Source organism: Alexandromys fortis, unplaced genomic scaffold, assembly GCF_014885135.2.
Source record: "Alexandromys fortis isolate MF-2015 unplaced genomic scaffold, M_Fortis_MF-2015_v1.1 scaffold_1, whole genome shotgun sequence".
NCBI classification, from domain to species: domain Eukaryota; kingdom Metazoa; phylum Chordata; class Mammalia; order Rodentia; family Cricetidae; genus Alexandromys; species Alexandromys fortis.
The window spans coordinates 11,643,216-11,666,824 of NW_026067927.1; the positions used below are offsets into that span (position 1 = coordinate 11,643,216).

Genomic DNA, 23,609 nt, shown 5'->3' on the forward strand with positions numbered 1-23,609 from the left:
GGTATTGTGTTTGTGCAGTTCATTTAAAAATGTAATGTATAATTAAGAAATATAGGTTAATAGATAATCATCTATAATAGTCAACCTTGTAGTCATGTTAGATAGATTTCCTAAATATACAGAGATATATTTCAGATAGACAGGTATTCTTCAAATCTTTCAGAGACCTTCAGAATATGGCATTTAAATGTTTTAAGAAATTAGGACTTTTCATGACAGTGAGACACATCTGCTCCTGGCAGCACCAATCTACTCCAAGAGGATGATGGGCATTGAAGAGGCTCCTTATGGAGTTGGTTAGCCATTTGGGCAAGAAACTGCTTTCGCCTGGACTGCTTGACTAGATATGCAGGACCCACAGAGAAATGACTGCTGAACTTGCCTAAAGGTGAGACGGTCTTTTGGGGTTCCTGCTTCATGAAAGAGTCTGCTAGACATTCTGCTTCTTCTTCTCATTCAGGGGAGACTCTTAAGTGGATCCTTACTTAAACTGGCAAGTTCTGCAGAGTTAGAGACTGAGACTACAGAGAGGGAGTAACTCTCAGATGCATCAGAAAAATTTGTAGGAAATGTGTCTCCAAATTCCCTTGCCAGGGCCTGTGAAATGACGAAGCAGAAAAAGGTGCCTTTATCTAAGCCGGGCCAGAGTTCAGCCACAGAGCCCACATTGTGGAAGGAGAGAACTGACTCCCAATGCCCCTCCCAATGCCCACAGAGTAGCCTTCTCCCCCATAAGCATCACTGATACTGGAGGAGGTCACCCATACTGAGGAGCCAGCTCAGTAGTAGGGGATCTAAGTTGTGCTGGCCTGCAGGTCAGGGGATAAAGCAGCAGGTGGGTCTTTTCCCTCAGTTCTTTTGTAGCTGCTCCTGGACTTCTGGGTAATAATACTATATATTTATGCTGTCATATCTGTGAGTGTGTCACCCCGCAGGACAGAACAGTGGCCTGGAAACCTTTGAAAGGCACAGAGTTAGTTGTCATAGAGACTTTCCTGGCGCCCCACAGGCTTCAGTCGACCTTGGTAGTCCCTGGGTTTTCTTCACTGTGCACCTACCTTGGTGCAAGGGCAGGTTGGATTCCAGAGCAAAGGGTGTGTGTGCTCTGGGCCAATCAGCAAATTTCAGGCTCTATCAGAACTTGAACCAGAATGGATGGTTTCCCAGGGTGCGTGTGTACAGCCCATACACTCTCCAAGTGTGGACCCATTGACCTCCTCTTGGGCCTCTGGGCTCTGATAGTGTACACTTTATTGATCTCTTCCTGAGCTTCCCCAGTCAGAACCACTGAACTCACCTCACCTGTGACCCCTGCTGTGGGTCACCAGACTCTGGGAGGTCACCAGAGTTCTCCATGTAGGAAGGTCTGCCTGACTCACTCATGGCTGCTGTTTGGAGTATTCTTTCTCTAGATTCCTGGGCTCAGAGTCAGAGATAACTGTAAAAGGGATGGAGTGTGCCTGTCCTCTTCTCTCTCATCCTGGCCTGTGCCTCTGGGAACATTAAAATAGCAGGGGCTTGCAGACGATGCCCAGGATTACTTAGAAGGGATGTGTTAGCTGCATGTTTTGTGACACACCTTTAAACCCAGAAACTGGGATAGCAGACCTGTCTGGACTACATACAGTGCTCTGTCTCAAAAATCAGAAGAAATCCAAAGAGCAGTAAGAAAAGGAATTTGTTCACCTAATTTGATTTTCACCAATGACTCCTGGTCTGGATATGGCTTTCCAGCTTCCAGCGAGAAGGACATTTGAGTTGATTACACAGGGTTTAATGGAGATTTTCTTTGGAGATAAAGCACTGTGGGTGTGGGCAGGCTCTAAGCAGGACCGTTTCCATAGGTTTTGTCTGTTGCAATAACTGTCAGTCATCACAGGCAGGAGCCCTCAGTGAGATGCATGGACAAAGATGCTGTCTGGAAGGCCATTGTGTGCAGGCAGCAAGTCACAGGACAGGGTGAGCACTTGACTGAGAAAGATGTTGGAAGTCACTCTCTGGTGCCTGTGAGTGGCTGCTGCCCTGGCCTCATCCACAAAGGTGGCACCAAAGATGTTGATTTCTGTGGGTCAGATGGGGGAGGGGCTGCAGCAGAAGATTCGCTTGGCTGATTTGGGGCTTTTAACTTCTCTTGTTGCAACTCATCAGGTCTGCCAGACTCTGCTGTGTTGAATGTGGTGGTGTGGGAGGGGAGGTGCCAGGGAGGTGGAGCTGAGAGATGACACACACAGCAGGAGGAGGGTCTACTGGACCCCTCCCTGCACTCCCAGGCAGAGAGGATCAGGGCTGCACAGCATCCAAAGCAGGACATTTTCTGAGGTAAAGAAGAGTTGACAAACCCATGGTGTCCAAACACTTATCCTCACCCAATGTCCAGACTGAGAGCCTGTGGATCTTTTAGGTCCTTAGGTGACTTCTGTCATGCCCTCATTTTCCTCATTTTCAGATCCACACCAGAGCAGGCTGGAATTTTGTGTGTAGTTCACAGTTGTGCTTCTCTCTCATGTCAGTGCTGGCACAGACAATGCTGCGTCATTGTGTGTGTGTGTGTGTGTGTGTGTGTGTGTGTGTGTGATTGTGTATTGTTGGGATCAGCCAAAGTTTCTCCCCACCTCCTCTACAGAGCCTGGAGATGCTATGAGGTTCATGTTCTCAGACTCAGGACACCTGTGAATATCTTTGACCATGAGGTGTGCCCTGGAAGTGGGAAGGGAGTATCAGAAGGTCCAGAAATGTTCAGGAGAACAGCATCCTATCACTGTCTTCCTGAGTACCAGTCCATGTATGGAAGGCTATTTCTAACTTTCACTTATCCCCAAGAACTGTTTGGTTCCTTGTGACACAATCATTCTCATCAGATCCCGTATTATCAATTTATATTCTGACTTCATTGTTGACTCTAAAGTTTTTAGGCCCTGTATTAAAAACTTCTCTTATAATATATTCCATTGTACAAAGGTGATAAGCGGTGCTCAGTCTGTCTGTCTCTGTGTTCACCTAAAGCATTATCTCTCCGCCATTCAAGGGCTCTATCCCCCATCTTCTAGATCCCGATGCTCACAAGTCTCCTGCACTTGACAAACCCAGGCCACCCTAGGATCTTCTCAGGTTTCATTCATTGTCTTGTAAGCCAACCATAGGATATCACCAAAATGATAACTTCTGAAATGCCAGTCTTAAACACCAGGAAGCAGAGAGTTGAAGATGAGCTTCAGCTGGGCTCAGGGGCTGGGCAGGGAGAAAGGCCCTTCCTTTGAATGCAGGAGGGGTGGGTGATGCCTGAGATAGCCACTAGGGCAGTGGTTCTCAACCTGGGGGTCATGACCACTTGTGGTCGCATATCAGATATCCTTCATATTAAATACTTACATTGCAATTCATAATAATAGCAAAGTTACAGCTGCAAAGTAACATCAAAAATAATTTTATGTTTGGGGATCCCTATAACATGAAGAACTGTATTAATGGGTCGTAGCATTTGGGATGTTGAAGACCATTGCACTAGGGCCTAAAATTTTTATTGAACTTCTGCTGAACATGCACACACACACACACACACACAGAGAGAGAGAGAGAGAGAGAGAGAGAGAGAGAGAGAGAGAGAGAGGCAGAAGAGCCAGAATTTCATTATCTTTCAAAGAAACTGCCATGACCTAACAGGAAGTAAACAGGAAGTGATCCTAAGATCACCATATGGGTAAGGGACCCTGAGGGTGGACTCACTGCTCTATGAGTCTTGACAACATAGAGGTTTCATGAGAATGAGGTCACACTTAGAGCTCCTGCTCTCTCACTTCTCTCCATCTGTGGCATCTTGAGTGTGTTCCTACTCACAGAAGCACCGTGGCTTCTCCTGTTACAGCTTTCTGCTCCCTATTTTTTTGCTTATATACCTACATTGGGTTGGTGAGGAAAAGGGCCAGGGATCATGGTGACTCCATGTTCAAGGACAGGAATCCTGGCATTCCAGAAGGATTTCAGATGCCATGTCATGCCTATCCAAGAGGTCATGGAAGGAGCAGAAACTGCACCGTTGCTTTTGCCCTGCCTGCTGGCTATTGGTTCTCTGTTGACTTCTGCCTTATCAGTTGTGCCGCAATAAGAACTTTGCCCCACTCAACCAAATTTCCACACCCACATCCTGAAAGGTATAAATTCCTGCCTGGGCAAAGCCTACCTGTTCTGTTTCCCGTTGTTGTGAGACTGTCATCTTGTAGCAGCACAGAGTTAGCCCTGGGATTCAACCATGCCACTCGATAGACTTCCTGGCTGGCTGTTTGCTGTGGCCTGTGGACTCCTGCTTCTCCTCCTCCACGTGCATGGTGAGACTGTCTAAGTGAGCAGAGGGACCAGGGTCAGAGCTGCCCAGTTCTGCAGAGTCAGAGGCTGAGCTTGTGGGAGGGAAATACCAGGGAGGGAGGAGCTGTGGAGACGACAGATGAAAGTGTGGATTTGTGCCCCTCTAATGCCCACACCAAAGCCCATAGGATGGGCCATGTGGCACAAGGAGGGTCAGAGATGTGTAAAGTTACCATGTACTTAGGAGCCAGCAGGGACAGAAGAGCAGGAGAGACATGTCCCTCCTCCGTGTGTGGTTGTAGATAGAGCTCCTAGTGATTGCGTGGGTAATGATAATAATTCCTTCGTAATGCCAAGTGGCTCTGAACCTGTCACCTTCTTGACTAGAGAAGTGCTCTATCAATTTTCAAGAGGGCCAGTGGACAAGGTTTCTGGCCCTAGGTAATTCAGAAAGCCTCATCTCCACATGCCACAGCTGAACTGAGAGGACCCAGGTTACCTTCCCCATGTACCACGGAGACAATGAGGTAGGAATTCCCAAGTGTGGTGGCAACTGATGGCTTCTCTTCTCCTACAGGCCAGGACTCAGCCAGCCCCGTCAGGAACACACACACAGGGCAGGTGAGAGGGAGCCTCATCCATGTGAAAGACGGTGAACTTGGTGTCCACACCTTCCTGGGGATTCCCTTTGCCAAACCACCTGTGGGACCACTGCGCTTTGCTCCCCCTGAACCCCCTGAGCCATGGAGTGGTGTGAGAGATGCAACCTCTGAGCCAGCCATGTAAGTTCTGGGGCCCAAGGGGACTTCAGGCCTGAGTTCTAGCCACACTGCTGTGCTTCCTCCATCTCAGCTCTATAGCAGTGTTCTGTCTGTCCTGAGGGCATCTCCCATGCAGTTTTTCAATGAATGTGCTAAGGATTAGAGAGGAACAATGGTGCCAGGCTCCTGGGTCAGAGCTTGATGCCTGTAGGGACTTAGCTGCAGGTGCTGCAGTGAGGAGCAGAGACTAAGGCCATTCTTCACGGTCACTGTGACCACTCATTGTCGAGGTGCCACTGGCTAAAGAACAGGTGTACATGTTTTCCACTGGAGACTATGTCCATTCATTCCTATAGATCCTATGTGGTCACAGCTCCAGTACCCAAGTATCTTAGTTTGTTTTCTGATGCTGTGCTAGAGGACCCTGACATAAACAACGCAGTGAGGAAATATTTTACAATGGGTCACAAGTCCAGGTTTTAATCAGCCATAAGTGGGCAACCACAGGTGCAGAAGTTTAAGGCCGCTGTTCATATCATGCTCGTATTCTGGAATAGAACCTAAATGTCACATGCATGCCTGCTGATGCTTCTCTTACTCTCTCCACTCTTACGCAGTTCAGAAAATCTTCCTAGGGAATGGTCCCTCCTATAATAGGCAAGTGTTGACAGGGTAGCAGCTGGGAGGGGCCACGGGAGAGAGGAGGTATTCTCTTCAGTGTTCAGCTCTGAAGTAAGAGCAGTAGGGATAATATGGCCCCGCCTACTTCATGGGATCATAAGGACTGGGTGAGCACTAGACGCCAAGGTCTGAACAAAAAGTAGATAAACTATGTATTGACATAAAACAATCCGTGTGTGACTCAGTTGCTCCCTAGATGTTTTGAGGGACAGCCGAGAAGGTGTTCTGGATGTGGCGACTCACTGCTATGTTCAGGTCTCACTAGGACTGATGGTTACACTAGTAACACAGTAAGCAGAGGGCTCTCCAGCTGCTGGCATGGCCTGGGTGACCTAATATATCACAGCCACTGTGATACTTGGCTATGTATGTCAACTTGGGTCCACCACAGCACTGACAGCTGGGAAAGTATTAGAACAGACATTATTATAAACGTATTTTAAAACTCTGCTTAATATTTAAATCAATAAATTTGAGTAAATAGGTAACATGGCTGGGTGGGCCTTGCCCAATTCGTTAGAAGCCTCAATAGAAGAAAAACTAAATTTCCCCCAAGCAGAATGGAATTCTGCCTCCGTACTTAACCTACGTCATCAGCTCTTCCCCGGGCCTCCATCCTGGTCTGCCCCATGACTTTCTAGTGCCAGCAGTTTGTAAGCCAGTTAAAATAAACCCTTTCTAAATCAATCTCTCTCTCTCTCTCTCTCTCTCTCTCTCTCTCTCTCTCTCTCTCTCACACACACACACACACACACACACACACACACACACACACACCCAACTTTCAGGGAACCACCCTTTGGCTTTATGGTATTCTGAAACTGGTACACAATAAATAGAAGCTGTGTTTTAAATTTTGAATTTTCTTTTCTTGAGCCATTGGCCAGCAGCATGAAGCACAGTGCTGACTCACGGTGAGCACTAGGGACAGACTGATGCAGAGTTGAGAGTGCCTTTCAGGCTGGCGAGGTTCAGCTATGATGGTCAGCAAGTTGTCTGTATTACATATATTTGTAAATTAAGGTTTCTTTTTTTTTCAGTCCGAATGTCTTCCTTTTTTTTTTTATTTATTAGATTGTTACCCTGTCCCCACTTCCAGAACCTGTCCAAGCATAATTATCTCTCCCTGGATGGGTGACACATTTCTCCAGGCCTGATGCAAAACTCTCTGTGTATTATCAGGTCAGAGAAATAATAGCATGATAAGCACTGGGTGTGCTTGATTGAAGGATCCCCGTGAACACTGACCTTTGAGTCCCCGTCAGTTACATAGGTTTTTGTGAGTGGATCTTGGCGAACCAAATTCACCCATTAAAATATTATTTTTTTTAAGAAAAAACAAACTCCACAATTCAAGAAGTAAACATGAGCATGAACTTTCGGAATGTGGCTCTGTTTATAACAGATTCCCTGTGAGACGGAGCTGACACCAGGGCTGGCTTTGGGCACAGCTGGGAGTAAGAATTTGTCCTCCCATTCCCTGTGTGCTGGGGCTGCTCTTTTTTTTATTTTACTTTTAAAATTTATTTATTTTATATGTGCCTGCTTGTTTGTATGTGTTCCATGGGTGTACAGGTACCCTAAGAGGCCAGAAGAGAAAATCGGCTCCCCAAGAGTTGTAGCTATAAAAGGTTGTGAGGCACCCCATTCTTAACCATCAAACCAGCCCTCTTTCTGTTTCCCCTCAAATGCTTTTACATAATTGTTTATATGAGATAAATGCACAGATATAAAACCCAAGAAAAAATAGGCAAGTGTTCCTGTCTCAATGAACATAATTAAGACAATTTTCTCCATGTGTGCCCAGAGGCCCACAAGATCTGGAGCAGCGGTTCTCAACTTGGGAGTTGCTATTCCCACAGGTGTTGAATATTAGATATTGTGCATATCATATATTTACATCACAATTCATAACAGTAGCAAAACTGCGGTAAAGAAGTAGCAACAAAGTCATTACTTGGTTGTGAATCTCCACAACATGTGGGACTGTATTATAGTGTTAAAGCATTAGGAAAATTGAGAACCGCTGGTCTAGACATTCTCTTATTAATATCCTTTCCCAGTGTATCCCACCTTGTGTCGGTCAGCAATCAAACTAACCACCACACCAGGATTAAATAGTACAGGAAGGCAATCGTTTTCATAGAGGATGCCAACAGTCTCCATATACTAGCCTGATCCAGGATATTACTTTTCAACCAGACGCCTCCCTAAAAGTATTGCTCCCTTTTCATATCTATAGAGCTGGTGGCCTTTACCTTAGCAGGAAAGGACTTTAGAGAGGGGTCATACATTATCAGAGCCATCATGGAAAGTAGTATCTGAAGATGACTGAGAGAAAATTGAGACTATGATTTAGGTTTGACCACCACAGATCTTGGGCTATCTGTCTTCCATTTTCAACAGGTGTCTGCAGACTGATATCCTGAGTTCACAGTTTTCAAAGGAGAGGAAGATGATCATGCCTCCCATCTCTATGTCTGAGGACTGCCTGTATCTCAACATCTACACACCAGCTCACGCCAATGAGGGCTCTAACCTGCCTGTGAGTGCCAGGCTGTGGTCAGATGGGGAAGAAGTTGTTTCTTCCTCTGAAAGATTGGAAGGGACAAAGTAATTCTGAGATCCACTGTAGTTTAGATCCTGGTTAGTAGTCTTACCTTATTGGGGTGAAGGTCATCCCAGCCATGGTGAGCTGCTTAAACCTAGGTGTGTGACTCAGAGTTTTGGGACTCTAGAGGTAAGAGGCTCTAGGTCTTTAATTAAACCAAGAATTCTATCAACTTGAACCTGGCAGACCCACTCTGGAGGGTACTTGAGGGCTGCATATTGACATCACCAAAATTTCTAGCTGCAGAGTTTGTGTTGTGCCAATGGGATCTGATGTCCCTTCTGATTTGCTATCAGGAAAGACACATGTGGAGACACTCCTGTTTGATCCACTTTGATGGGTCTGAGAATGATGATCTCATTACTTGTGATGTAAAGGTATTAATCTAGGCTGAGATTTCCTGGCTGGGACGTGGGAAGGAAATATGTTTCGAGGCCTAGAGTACCCAATTAGTGGGCTATGTCCCAAAATCCTGTGAAGATTGGCATGCATGTCAACCTGCACAGAGGCAAAGCAGTTGATAATCCGGTAGGCACTACAGTTGACCTTGGACTGGGTGTGGTTCTTCTGAGATCTGTGTTGATGTCCCAGGTGATGGTGTGGATTCATGGTGGTGCACTTGTTCTGGGAATGGCTTCCATGAATGATGGATCCATACTGGCTGCTACTGAGAATATAGTAATCGTCTCGATCCAGTATCGCTTGGGTATCCTCGGCTTCTTCAGGTAAGCCTGGAACTGGGCTGGACAGTGGGGTCTGAGTAGAACATAGACAGATCTGTAATTCCTGTCCCTGCCTCTTCTCAGCACTGGAGACAAACATGCCACAGGCAACTGGGGCTACCTGGACCAAGTGGCTGCCCTGCGCTGGGTCCAGCAGAATATCGCCCACTTCGGAGGCAACCCTGGCCAGGTCACCATTTTTGGCGTTTCAGCAGGAGGAACAAGTGTGTCTTCACTTGTTGTGTCCCCCATGTCAAAAGGACTCTTCCGCAGAGCCATCATGCAGAGTGGAGTGGCCCTGCTGCCTGACCTTATCTCTGACACACCCGAGGTGGTCCACACAGTGAGTGTCCTCATCAGTACTAGCCCATACTTTGCTGCTTCAGTTCTTGGCTTTGGTACTCTGGCATTCTGTTAAGTGGGAAAAGCTAAGATTATGGGAAATAGTTTCTTTCCAGTAATTTCTTAGAGGCATAAAGTTTACAATATTCCCCTCTGCTTTATGTGTGCTGAGTGTGATATATGACAAGGAAAGCTGTGCCCAGTGACTTCAACCATTGGCAAAACACCTACACATTGTTTCCTAGTTTTCTTCTTATAGTTGTGATAAAGACCATGGCTAAAACTGTTTGTGGAGAAAAGGGTTTATTTCAGCTTATGGTTTATAATCCAACTTGAAGAGAAGTCAGAGTGGGCATACGGGCAGGGACCTGGAGCCACAATGGAGCTTAGGAGGAAACTGCTTACTGCCTTGTTACCCATGGCTTCCTCAGTTTGCTTTCCCATTTTATTCTTTTTATTGTGCTATACATTTTCTCTGTTCTCCTCCCTTCATCCCCTTTTCTTTTCTACCCTCTCCTGTGACCCCCCATACTCTCAATTTACTCAGGAGAACTTGTCTTTTTCTCTTTCCTATGTAGACCCATGTATATCTCTCTTAGGGTCCTCTTTGCTATCTAGGTTCTCTGGGGTTATGCACTGTAGGCTGGTTTTTCTTTGCTTTTTGTCTAAAAGCCACTTATGAGTGAGTATATATGACACTTGTCTTTCTTTATCTGGTTTACCTCACTCAATATGTTTTTTTTCTAGATCCATCCTTTGCTTGCAAATTTCAAGACATCTTTTTTTTTCCCGCTGAATAGTACTGCATTGTGAAAATGACCACATTTTCCTTATCCATTCTTTGATTGCAGGGCATTTAGGTTGTTTCCAGGTGTTAGCTATGACACTCAATGCTGCTTTGAACATAGTTGAGTTGGTATGATTGAGCATCTTTTGGATGTATACACAAAAATGGTATTTCTGGGTATTGAGGTAGATTGTTTCCTAATTTTTTGAGAAATCACCATACTCATTTTCAAAGTTTCAATTTTGGCGTTTCAGCAGGAACAGTGCAGCTGTACAAGTTTGCACTTCCACCAGTAATGGATGGGTGTTCCTCTTACCTCACATTCTCTCCAGCATAAGTTATCATCAGTGTTTTTTATCTTGGACATTCTGGCAGGTGTAAGATGGAATCTCAGAGTTGTTCAGACTTGCATCTTTCTCATGGTTCATGATGTTGAGCATTTTCTTAAGTGTCTTTGAGGCATTTGATATTTGTTTGTTGAGAGTTTTATGTTTAGTTATGTACCCCATTTTTATCAAATTATTTGTTCTTTTGATTTCAAGTTTCTTGAGTTCTTTGAATATTTTGGAGATCAGTCCTCTGTCAGATGTGGGGCTGGTGAAGACTTTCTCCATTCTGTAGGCTGCAGTTTTGTCTTATTGATTGTAGATGAATGCAAATAGATCCACATCTATTTCCATGCACGAAACTCAAGTCCAAGTGGATCAAAGATCTCAACTTAAAACCAACCACACTGAACCTCATAGAAGAGAAAGTGGGAAATACACTTTAATGCATTGTCACTGGAGACCTCTTCCTAAATATAATTCCCAGTAGCACAGACACTAAGAGCAACAATTAATAAATGACACCTGAAACCGAGAAGTTTCTGTAAAGCTAATGATAGTTTGCTTTCTTATATAGTCCTGGACACTTGCCCATGGTGGTACTGCCCATAGTGAGATGGGCCCTCCTGTCATTTAATAGTAAAATTCCCATACACAATTAGGAGCCAACCTGAGGGAGGCATTTTCTCAGTTGAAGTTCCTTTTTCAAGATTACCCTGGCTCATGTAAAGTTGACAAATTAATACCTAAGCAGGACACAAGGGTTGAGGGAAAGGGTCAGCTGGTAAAAATACGCACTGTGCAAGAGTGAGTCCCCAAGTGCAAACATCCAGAGCCCACATAAGGCTAGAGGAAGTACTATGAGTCAGTAAACCCAGTGTTTCTACGGAGAGATAGGACACAGAGACAGAAGAATCCCTGGAAGGTCCTAGCCCAGCTAAACTGGTGTAGACAAAAGGTAACATGGGGTAGGATGACAAGTGACACCTGAGGGTGTTCTCTATCATTCATAAGCAAAATATGACATGTCATACCTCTTGCCACATATGAACACCACACACAAAACAAACAAAACTCCAACAAAATGAATATGCAGACGGAATGCCCTTTCCAAGTTGACATCTCTGAGAAACAAAAAATGTGAACAATTTCACTTAAGTCTTTTCATACACAACACACAGTAGGATGTGGTAATCAGGGGTAAATGACATCTACTTGGATTTAAGGAAACTCTACCTCATGCTAGGATGAATGAGCCAACTACTGCCTGTCCCATTTACAGACGGTGGCCAACCTATCTGGATGTGAGCCCAAGGACTCAGAGGCCCTGGTGCACTGTCTCCGAGACAAGAGTAAAGCAGAGATTCTGGCTATTAACCAGGTTGGGAGAATTGTGTGGCTTGGAGGTGCTAGTCACCAGGATATGGGACTGCCGGTTCTTACTACTGAAAAAAAATAATTTACCTGTCTCCATGGTTGGCTGTCCTTTTAGTACTGTGTGTAGAAATATCAAAATAGAAAAGGACAAGATCTTCTGAGTAAATTGGGAGCATGGAGATTTTTGGGAGAGGGTTGAGGGGAGGGGAGAGGCAGCGAGGGGAGTAGAAAAAAATGTAGAACTCAATAAAATTGATAAAAAAGAAATATCAAGATAGGATAATTTTGATGTCCAGTTTCTTCTGGAGTGAGCATATCATCATGAGATGAGATAGGAAATGGGGAAATGGTGGGTATTCAGTGGGCATCAGAATATTTATTATTTACGTGGTTTATCTTCAGCACTCACTCTTAATGCCCTTAGGTCTTCACTATGATCCCTGCTGTGGTGGACGGGACGTTCTTTCCTAGGCACCCTCGGGAGCTGTTGGCCTCTGGGGATTTTCGCCCTGTCCCCAGCATCATTGGTGTTGACAGTGATGAGTGTGGTTGGGGAATACCCTTGGTAAGACCTGGTTCTAAGCCCCTGGGAGCCTAAAATCAAAGGGTGGGTGGTGGGAACTCAGAGATACTTTGCTCTAGAGACAACCCATCCTATACTTAAGACTCTCCTCTACTTCCCAGTTCATGGGCCTTGATCATGTCATAAAGAACATAACCCGAGAGACCCTGCCAGCTGTTCTCAAGAGCAGAGCATCACACATGGTGAGAGACCTTGGCTCCTGTCCCAATAAAATTATTAGTATCTATTAATATTACTCTAAGAAAAATTATTAATAATAATTACTATAATTATTCTGATATACTCTTCTCAGATACCATACCCAGAAATGAAGGCAATTTTTGTGTGTGTTTCTGTGTGGACTCACCCAAAGCTCATACCTTTCATCCTATACCCTGTCTCTTCCATGGCAACGTTCATTACTAGGAGGTTGCTGCCTATCTATCCAAGAGCTTTCCCTACATCATCCTTCCTCATTCCTCCTGCTGTAGATGCTGCCTCCTGAATGTAGTGACCTGTTGATGGAAGAGTACATGGGGGATGTTGAGGACCCACAGACCCTGCAAGCACAGTTCAGAGAATTGATGGAGGACTTCATGTTTGTGATCCCTGCACTCCAAGTAGCAAATTTTCAGCGTGAGTACATCTGTAACAAGGTTGAGGGAGGAAACTCAGAGCTGTGGGTCCCAGGTGAACACTGTAGAGTTCGGGTATGGCGCATGTTGATCATGTCTCTGATACCAGACACCTGAAGACACTTATCTCAGTAAATCCTATGGCTAGAGTAAAAGAGTGATGTCTTTTCCATCATTATGTCTAGATGGGGAATCATGGCAGTTACACTCGGTATCTTGTGAAAACTCCCCATCAGGAAGTGTCAGGGTTACTGTTTAAACAAAGGTTTCCCATAACTGATGCCCCAGCCTGGAGATTCCAGATAACTTTAGAGCAAAGTTTCTTGTCATCGAAGTTAGATGAGAAAACTCCATATGAGAAATCATTATGCCAACATGTGTCCTCACTCCCAGGGTCCCATGCTCCTGTCTACTTCTATGAGTTCCAACATCAGCCCAGCTTCATCAAGCATAAGCACCTCAGGCCATCCCATGTGAGGGCTGACCATGCTGATCACGCTGCCTTTGTCTTTGGCTCTGACTTCTGGGGCTTGAAAAGTGAGTCTTCCTCATTTTCCTTGAGTTGAATGGAACTTTTGATTGTTTCCTGTGGAATTACTGAGCTCTTAGGACAGTTGAGGAAACTGAGCCTCTGGAAGAGAATGTAGCCGGGTAAGAACCATTTCTGAACTAAGAGAAAAGAAAACTTTAGCAGGGTTAGAACACAAATCTTTCTTAGTCCAGCTTGTGTTAGCAGGAATGAGCACAAACTGGGGTAGGAGTGAACCTGAGTAGAGACTTGGATGGGTGCTGGGTTCTGAGTGCTGAGTAAAGAGAGCATACACCAGGACTAGGATTCAGACCCAGGCTACAGTTGAGGCCTAAGATGCAGGGCCAGGCTGCGGTTGCTATAGTAGAAAATTGGCACCTACATAAAGGCAGCTAGGACTTTGACTCTTTTCTTTCTTTGTCTGCAGTTGACCTCACTGAGGAGGAGAAACTGCTGAACAGGAGGATGATGAAGTACTGGGCAAACTTTGCAAGACATGGGTGAGAACATGTCCCTCCCTCAACCTCCTTATGGTTGGGTCTCCATCCAGGGCACCAATGTAGGTGTGACTCATTAGCATACATGGGTCTTTAATTACACTCCAGTCTTCTCCATCCCAGGGCACACTTAGACACACACCTTCTAGCTTTCAGTTACTGCTAATTCCACAGAGATTGGGGTGGGTGAGTCACAGTGTTCTGGTACTGTTCTTTAGATTTTCCCTCTGAGAGAGACACACAAAACTAGACAGCTTCCCTGGTTTCATATCAGACACTGGTGGGTGACACTTGTGTTCTACATCTGTATACCAGTCCTCCTGCACCCTCTGGCCCTTGGCCTACTCATCTACTGCTCTGACTCTAATCAAGGCATCAGGTCTTGGATGAGAGTGACCTCACCCTTCCCTGCTTGTATCATATCCACAGGAACCCCAACAGTGAGGGTCTCCCCTACTGGCCTGAGTTGATCCACCATGAGCAGTACCTGAAGCTGGACATCTATCCTGCTGTGGGTCAAGCCCTGAAGGCCAGGAAGCTGCAGTTCTGGACAAAGACTCTGCCTCAGAAGATCCAGGAGCTAAAGGGGGCTCAGGCCAACCATGTAGAGCTTTAGTGCCAGTTCCAGAAAAGATGGGTGAGGTTGAGGGAAGATGTGGACATCCTGAGATTAAAAAGTGCATTTATTTTTCTTTATTTGTTCCAACACTCACATAAGCATTTTTAACCTCAGAATTTCCCTTTCACTGTGTATGACAAACCCTCTGTGTTTGTGTCCTTATGGACACATTTTATTAGAATCAATAAATGGTCCCACAACCATATGGATGTGTGTTCCCCTCATGTTCTTTAACACTTCACTCTTTTAGACTCTCTCCTTGCTTCCTTCCTCTCATCTTCTTCTCCTCATCCTCTCTCTCCTCATCTCCAAGCCTCAGACCCTCTTCAAATGAAGCAGAAGCCTCAGGCACTGTGGACGTCAGGAAATCCCTTGTCCTCTCTCAGCTAGTTCATGTTTTCTCGTACTTCTAAGTTGCCAGTAGCAAATCTGATTTCGCAAAGTTCATTAACTTCATAGGCGCAGAATGTTGTTCCCCAAGTTAATAAACTACAAAGTGGGCTCTTAGTGTCTGTGGCCTCAGATGTTTGGAGACTGAGATTGAAGGGCTGCATAAGCCCAGGGCAAGATAACAAGACCCACATCTCAGAAACAAAACAAAATACATATCCTCAGTAACTTACAACCGGTAGCAAATGTACAAGACCAGAGGGTTTCAGTGTAGAATTCTACAAGATTTTCTAAGAAGAATTTATACCAATGCTCTTCAAATTGTTTCACGCAATAGAAACCGACAGAACATTACCAAATTCTTTTTACAAGACTACAATTACCCTGATACCCAAACCACACAAAGATAATACTATGAAAGAGAAATACAGACCAATCTCATTCATGAATATTGATGCAAAAATACTCAGTAAAATACTGGCAAACTGAATCCAAGAACACATCAGAAAAATCATCCACCATGACCAAGTAGGCTTCATCCCAGAGGTGCAGGGATGGTAAAACATATAAAAAAATTTGTCAATGTATTCCACCATATAAACAAACTGATAAAGAAACCACAGGATCATCTCATTAGCTGCCTTTGACTAAATACAACATCCCTTCATGATAAAAGTCACGGAGGGATACAAGGAACATGCCTAAACATAATAGAGGCAATATACAGCAAGCCAACATCAAACTAAATGGGGAGAAAAAAAAGTGATCCCAGTGAAATCAGGAACAAGTCAAGCTTGTCCATTTTCTCCATATCTATTCAATATCGTTTTTGAGGTCCTACCTAGAGCAATAAGATAACAAAAAGAGATCAAGGGATACAAATCAGAAAATAAGAAGTCAAACTCTCTCTATTTGCTGATGATATGTAGTTTACATAAGTGACTCCAAAAATTCTGCCAAGGAACCTCTACAACTTATAAACACCTTAGAGTAATGTAGTAGGAAACAAGATCAATTTAAAAAATTAGTAGCCCTCCTTTATACAGATGATAAATGGGCTGAAAACAAAATCAGAGAAGCATCACTCTTTAAATAGCCACAAATAACATAAAATATCTTTGAGTAGTTCTAACCAAATAAGTAGAAGGCCTGCATGAGAAGAACTTTAAATCTTTGAAGAAAGAAATTGAAGAAGACACAAGAAAATGGAAAGAGCTCCCATGCTCTTAGATAGGTAGAAATAGCAATGTAAAAATCACAATCTTACCAAAAGTGATTTTCAGATTCAATGCAATTCCCATCAAAATACCAGTAAAATTCTTCACAGACCTCAAAAGAACAATATTCAACTTAATATGAAAAAACTAAAAACCCAGGATAGCCAAAACAATCCTATACAATAAAGAAACTTCTGGAGATATCATATCCCTGACTTCTAACTCTATTACAGAGATACAGTACTGAAAAAAGCCCATTATTGGAATAAAAACAGACAGGATGACCAATGGATCTGAATCAAAGACCCAGATATCAGTCTACACACCTAAGAACACCTGATTTTTGACAAAGAAGCAAAAAATATAAAATGGAAAAAAGAAAGCATATTCAAGAAATGGTGCGGACATAAATGGATATCAACATGTAGAAGAATGAAAATAGATCCCTATGTATCACCATGCACAAAACTCAAGTCCAAATGGATCAAAGACATCAACATAAAATCAACCACACTAACCCTCATAGAAGAGAAAGTGGGAAGTATACTTGAATGCATTGGTACAGGAGACCATTTACTAAATATAACCCCAGTAGCAGAAATACCGACAGAAACAATTAATAAATAGGACCTCCTGAAATGGAGACGCTTCTGTAAAGCAAAGGACATGGTCAATAAAACATAATGGCAGCCTACAGAATGGGAAAACATCTTCAACAACTCCATGTTGGACAGAAGGCTGATCTCCAAAATGTACAAAGAACTCAGGAAACTGGTTATCAATAGAACAAATAATCCAATAAAAATGGGGTACAGTCTTAAACTCTCAACCCATGAATCTAAAATGGCTGAAAGACACTTAAGGAAATGCTCAACATACTAGGCCAACAGAGAAATGCAAATCAAAACATCTTTGAGATTTCATCTTACACCTGTCAGAATTGCCAGGATCAAAAACACTGATGACAGCTTATGCTGGAGAGGATGTGGGATAAGAAGAACACTCCTCCATTGCTGGTGGGAGTGCAAGCTGGCACAGCCACTTTAAAAATCAATATGGCAATTTCTCAGAAAATTAGGAAACAACCTACCTCAAGACCCAGTTGTTGTAGGAATTCCTTTAGCCAGTAGCCTTTAAGATGCCAGACCACTTGGGCATGGCCTCTTATACTATAAATGATATAATGAGCACACTTGCTCTCTCTTCCAGGACTGTGATCTGTGTGTCTACCCCTAATAAGTAACTCAGAGCTAGTGTGGGATTTCTTTTTAGAGTCCATCTTCATCTGGCTCCCCCACAGATCCCAACTCCTACAGGGTGGACTGGCCTAAAAGGCACAAAAGGTCCATGACACAGAAGGTCTTCCACCCCTCCCCTTCTTAATTTCACATACTAAGCATTTTTTTTTTTTTTGCAAAAGCCCTGCCATAGTGGAGCTAAGTATGTGATGACTTAGAAATTTCCCAGGCTTCTATACACCCCCACCCCCATTGCTTTCCCTGCCACATGGTGACTTGTGAGGTGCTTGTGCAGCTTCTGGATTATCTTCCTTGCTCACGAGTTCTGGGCTCCGTGACCCCCCCTCAAAGCCTCTCTCCATTTATGGAATTTATTTAATTGCTATTAAGCAAAGCATATTTTTCAGCATTTAGCCAGGCACCAATATTCAGAACCAAAGCGACTGTCCATGCCACCACCAATCGGGTCTCGCTACTACAGCTGATGACCAATAAAAATTATTACACCTTCAACAATTTACCAAAATCTCATGACAAAGGTAACCATTTGATTAATAAATAAAATAATAAACTTGAAAGTTATATAATGCAGACTCTATTACCATCCAGCAATTTAATAACCTTTTTTGTTTATGCTATGGATGGTATTCGTTAAGGCTTATATGGTTTTTCCTGATACACCCTTTTATTGGATATTGGGACTTAGTTTTCTTTTTCATATTATATCCTTAAAAATGATTTGATAACAGAGTCAAGAATCAGGCACTTTTAGAAATGATAGTCTTTACAGACTGATAATGAACAGCTAGCTAACAGAATTAATACCATGGAAAATGAAAAGTTAGCTGAAAAAATTAATATTATTGGAAAGGATAACATTAATTTGACAGACAAAATTCAATCGATGTGAAAGGGTGCTAAGAAATTATCTGAAAGAATTAATACTATTGAATTTGACAATCAAAATCTTCTAAAAATTTATGATTGGTTAGCAGATAGAGTATCTCTCCAGAAAGGCAATCTACATGCTTTCCAATGATGATGAGATATGTTCTCTTTAAAGGAAAACTTCATACCTTGGAATAGCATGTGCAGAATGAGGACCAGAGGCTGGGTGCATCAATGAAATCACTAGGAATACACAGGGTAAGAGATTCAGGCATTACAAAAGACAGTAGTAAAAAGATTTGAAATGATTGAAGAAATTATCAGAGCTGAGAATCAGGGAAAGAAGGTACATGGACAGGATTTAACATCGCCAGTACCTGTCAGAGTCAGAGATGATTTACCCAGGGTTTTAGCTTCCTAGCCTGTACAACTCTGAAAAAGTATCAAGTTCTAAATGCCCAAAAGAATCCAAAGATTATAGATGGATACCTATAGGTATGAGTGGTCTAACAGAAAGTAAGCAAGCAGTAGTATCTTATGGCTTGCATTCATCATTTGTTAGGGAGATGTTAAAGACAAGGAATTCTAGCAATACCACTACCCCACATGATTAGCTTCAGTTAATTTCAGAAGTACTGGAAGATAGGCCACGACTACTGTGGAAATGCTATTGGTGAGAAAAGGTAAAAAGTTTATAACAGAGAAATGCAACAGGACTTGAGGCTCCCCAAATTCATGGCAAGGGCACTTATGCTGACCCATAGGATCAGGTCTTTACAATGAACAAATCTTGCCCATATGTCACAAAGAAGCCTTAATTTTTTGGGGTAGGATTCAAGAACTAGGAAAATCAATTGAATCATATACCAGGGTTAAACAGGGCAAGAGAGAATCCTTTAGTTACTTTTAACAAAGATTAACTAAGGATGTACAAATAGGAGTAACAGACCCAGAAGCTAGATGAATACTTATTGAATCTCTGGCTTTTGAAAATGCCAACTTAGAATGCAAAAAGACACTTGGGCCTTTAAATCTTAGATCAGCATCAATGGATAAATGGGTCCTGCATAATTGTACATTGAGAAATTTGACTATAATACTGAGGCTTGGGTAGGAGAAGCAATTTCCAAAGGTATACAGAGATGTCAAAATGCCAAATGTTTTAATTGTGGTAGAATAAGACATCTGAGAAGGGATTGTAGATAAGGAATTAATAGAAATAATCCCCCCCCCCGGGAATGGCAAAAATAAAAGTTATCAGTATTCTGGATTATGTTGGAGGTGTTACAAAGGCTGACATTGGACCAATAAATACAGATCAACAAAAGACAGGAAAGGCAACCCAGTAACATCAGGAAACTCCTTGGGGGGCCTCTCACGAGCCTCCAAGTCAAAAGTGGTCTAGTCATTCCCAGTCACTGTGGAGGACAAGTCTCACTGGGAAAATTAAAAAATCCATTGCCTGCTGTAAAAAACCATACTGTTGTGGATGATAGAATAAACATGGAGGATGAATCAAAAATTCCAATAAGAAATAGGAAGCACATTTTTTTGGCAGACTTCTATAAATATTCAAAGACCAAAGCTAAGAGTGTGTATAAGTAACATTGTAATGGAGGGAATACTAGATATGGATGCAGACTTGAGCATCATTACTCCAGAATCTTGACATCTGAATTGGCATATTCAAGAGGCAGATGTTCAATATCTAGGAATTGGAACCCTATGTCAAGTGAAACAAAGCATGAGATGGGTTGAATGCATAGGGCCAGGAGGACAGAGAAAAAGGCTGAGGGCAGATGTTGCTAATATCATAGTGAATTTATGGGGTTGTGACCTGCTGCAGCAATGGAATACCCAGATCAATATTCCTGCAGTCCCAGAAACTCATGCTTTTGGGAAGGATATTATAAGGTACTATGCACAAATGTTACTATCCATTCAGGCTGTACAAGTACACAAAGCAACTAGCAAACCTTCAGAGGTACTAACGGCCCTGCTTTTGAATGGGTAACAGAGAAATCAATATGGGTTAAACAATAGCCTCTAACTGAAGAAAAGCTGCAGGACTTAGAACAGCAGGTACAGGAACAACTAGATGTTCACCATATTGAAGAATCAACCAGCCCCCATAATTCTCCTATATTTGTTGTTAAAAAGAAATCTGGAAAATGGAGAATGGTGACAGATCTAAGAGCTATTAACAATGTTATTCAACCTATGGACCCTCTACAATCTGGAATTCCTCTTCCTTCTCTGTGACCAAACAGATAGCCTCTCATAGTTATTGATTTCAAAGATTGTTTCTTCATTATAACTTTACAAGAAAAAGACAGAGAAAAATTTTACTTCACAGTGCCTTCTTATAATAATTCTCAGCCTATTGGGAGATACCAGTGGACAATCCTCCCACAGGGAATGCTCAATATCCCCACCCTGTGCCAATAGTTTGTAAGTCAGCCACTGGAAATAATACATAAGCTGTTTCCTAATTATAATTCACCATTACATAGATGTCATTTTGCTATCTGATTCAAATGCAGATACTTTAGAAAGAGTGTTTGAAGAAGTAAAGAAAGTTTTGTCTAGATGGGAATTACAAATTGCTCCTTAAAAACCACAAAGAGGAGATTCTGTCAGTTACCTAGGTTACAAAATAAGTTTATGGAAAATTACAACACAAAAGGTACAAATTAGGAGAGACTGACTGCAAACTCTTAATGAATTTCAAGGATTGTTAGGAGACATTTCCGGTCTATGACTGGCTGTTGGGATAACACCTGATCTAATAATTCATTTAAACAAAACTTTAAAAAAGACTTAAAAATTCCCAGGAAATTAACAGCTGAAGCTGAAAAGGAATTGACTATCATTGAAAAGAAATTACAGGAGGCACATGTAGATAGGGTGAATCCAAATCCTAATTGCATTCCAGGCATATTGCCTTTCAGAATTTCCCCTACAAGAATTTTAATGCAGAGGGAAAATATTATCTTGAAGGGATCTTTTTACCATACAAACCAAGTAAAAAATTAAAATTTTATGTGGAAAATGTCTCTGAATTAATTATAAAAGGAAAATTTAGACTTTGTCAATTAGCAGGAATAGACCAGCAGAGATTATAGTGACCTTTACTACTAATGAAATTTAAAAAATTATGGGAAGATAATGAAGCATGGTGAGGAGCTTGGTCTAATTTTTTAGGAGAGATTAACAGCAATTATCCCAAAAGTTATACAATTAACCTTATAAAGAAAACTTCATGTATCCTTCCCAGCATTCTTCGTGACACACCAATAACTGGAATCCATACATTCTATACTGATTCACATAAATTAGAAAAGGCAGGTTACAATTCAGAAGATTTAAGTAAGGTGGAACAGAGTCTTTAAAATTCTGTTTAAAAGCAGAGCTATATGCTGTTTTCATGATACTAAAGGACCTCTCAATATAGTTACTGATTTGCAATATGCAGAAAGAGTTGTCTTGCATATTGAAACCACTGAATTTATACCAGATGATACAGAATTGAGTACATTATTCATACTCTTTCAAGATACATTCAGGAATATGCTTTGTTTCTTATACATAACATATATTTGATCCCATACTGGTCTGCCAGGTCCTGTAGCAAAAGGTAATGCAGAAATTGAGTCATTATTGAAAATATGCTGAAGGCCTCAGAATTACTCAAAAAACATCATGTCAATAGCAAAGGTATATAGAGTTTCCTATTACATAGCAACAAGCTAAGGAGATTATAAAGAGATATCCTACTTCCTCTTTCTATAACCAAACACCACTACCTGCAGGGAGTAATCCAAAAGGTACTCAAAGGAATGAAATCCGGCCAATGGATGTGTTCTACTTTGCACATTTTGGAAAATTAAAATATGTACATCACACCATTGACACTGATTCAGATTTTCAATGAGCAACTGCTTTGAGTTTAGAAAAGGCTGATTCAGTAATCACACATTTATTAGAGGTTATGGCCATCATGTGTATATCTGCACAAATAAAGACAGGCAATGGTCAAGAATATGTGTCTGAGAAAATGAAACAGTTTTTGCTTATTATAATATACAGCATACTACAGGTATACCAAATAATCCTACAGGTTAGGCAGTTATAGAGTGTTTAAATCAAACTATAAAGGATATGTTAAACAAGCAGAAAGGAATGGAAAATGCCCCCAGAAATGATTGCATAATGCTTTATTAATCTTGAATTTTCTTAACACTAATGAGAAAGGAACAGCAGCAGAGAGAAAATGGTAAGCAGATAGAATGTGTTGTGTGCACAGTTGGATGGAGTTCCACAATAAAAGGAAACAAAAGCATTATGTAAAGTGACATAGCCAGTCACAAAACTTTCTACTTATATTTCATTGGTGACAAGCCCCAATATAGCAAGATAAAGCAATGTCTTGGTTACAGTGGTCAAAGGTAGTGAATGATAGCAAGGCACCCAAGGAAAGCTGATGGGGCGTGAGGGCTGTTTTGAATATAATGTGGTGGCACTTGCAAGCCTTGAGACTATTTTCAGACTAACTAAACCATAAATATCTAAGAGTCTGATTGCATTTACAGTCCACAGTGGTCTAATGCTATAGTCCATGGATAGAGAACTTACCTAACACGCACAAGCCCTAAAATCAAATCCTAACCCCATGAAGCAATCTACACTCAAGCCACTAAAATGAGGTAAATATCAAAAGTCTAGAACAGATTCTGGCTCCAGTTGGAAGTTTATTGTGTGTGTGCAGAACTGAAAAGCAGAAACAAGCTAGCAGCAGGAACATCAATAAATGTTCTACACATAGAATGGAAACAACCTGCATGGTCAGTCTCACTAACAGGAAAATCTTCCCTGTCCCCAGTTCAAGTCAGCAGAGACTTAACATTGTCCTTGGAACGTCATTGTTTACAAATTCTACCAGCAGAGGACACAAGATATAATCATGGAGACCTCTAGCCAGAGACCTGTATCTCACCACACAGAAAATTTGTGGAGGTCTGAGTCCTGGATTTCTCAGTCTACAACAGGTTTATTTGTTACCATTTGTAAATTACTGAGATTTGTTGTCTGAGGTTTCTGTCCTGCCCAGTTCCCACAATCCTTAAAT

The 23,609-nt window shown here is 42.2% G+C and overlaps 1 protein-coding gene across 5 annotated transcripts in view; it reads left to right on the plus strand.

Annotated features, from left to right (window-relative positions):
• LOC126502563 (liver carboxylesterase) overlaps positions 1-23,609 on the plus strand; it is a 133,701-nt gene that overhangs the window by 37,473 nt on the left and 72,619 nt on the right. The window contains exons 1-12 of one of the 5 annotated variants that reach the window (XM_050143675.1): positions 4,148-4,322; positions 4,877-5,081; positions 8,148-8,286; positions 8,944-9,077; positions 9,159-9,417; positions 11,812-11,910; positions 12,331-12,471; positions 12,591-12,671; positions 12,960-13,104; positions 13,497-13,640; positions 14,060-14,132; positions 14,559-14,953. The exons of 1 other annotated variant lie outside the window; for it this stretch is intronic. In XM_050143675.1, coding sequence (XP_049999632.1) covers positions 4,247-4,322; positions 4,877-5,081; positions 8,148-8,286; positions 8,944-9,077; positions 9,159-9,417; positions 11,812-11,910; positions 12,331-12,471; positions 12,591-12,671; positions 12,960-13,104; positions 13,497-13,640; positions 14,060-14,132; positions 14,559-14,745 — 1,683 coding nt within the window. In that variant the 5' untranslated portion in view covers positions 4,148-4,246 and the 3' untranslated portion in view covers positions 14,746-14,953. Of the gene's footprint in view, positions 1-4,147; positions 4,323-4,876; positions 5,082-8,147; positions 8,287-8,943; positions 9,078-9,158; positions 9,418-11,811; positions 11,911-12,330; positions 12,472-12,590; positions 12,672-12,959; positions 13,105-13,496; positions 13,641-14,059; positions 14,133-14,558; positions 14,954-23,609 lie in introns of those variants that run through there. 3 more of the 5 variants (XM_050143671.1, XM_050143673.1, XM_050143672.1) reach the window with 3 other exon arrangements.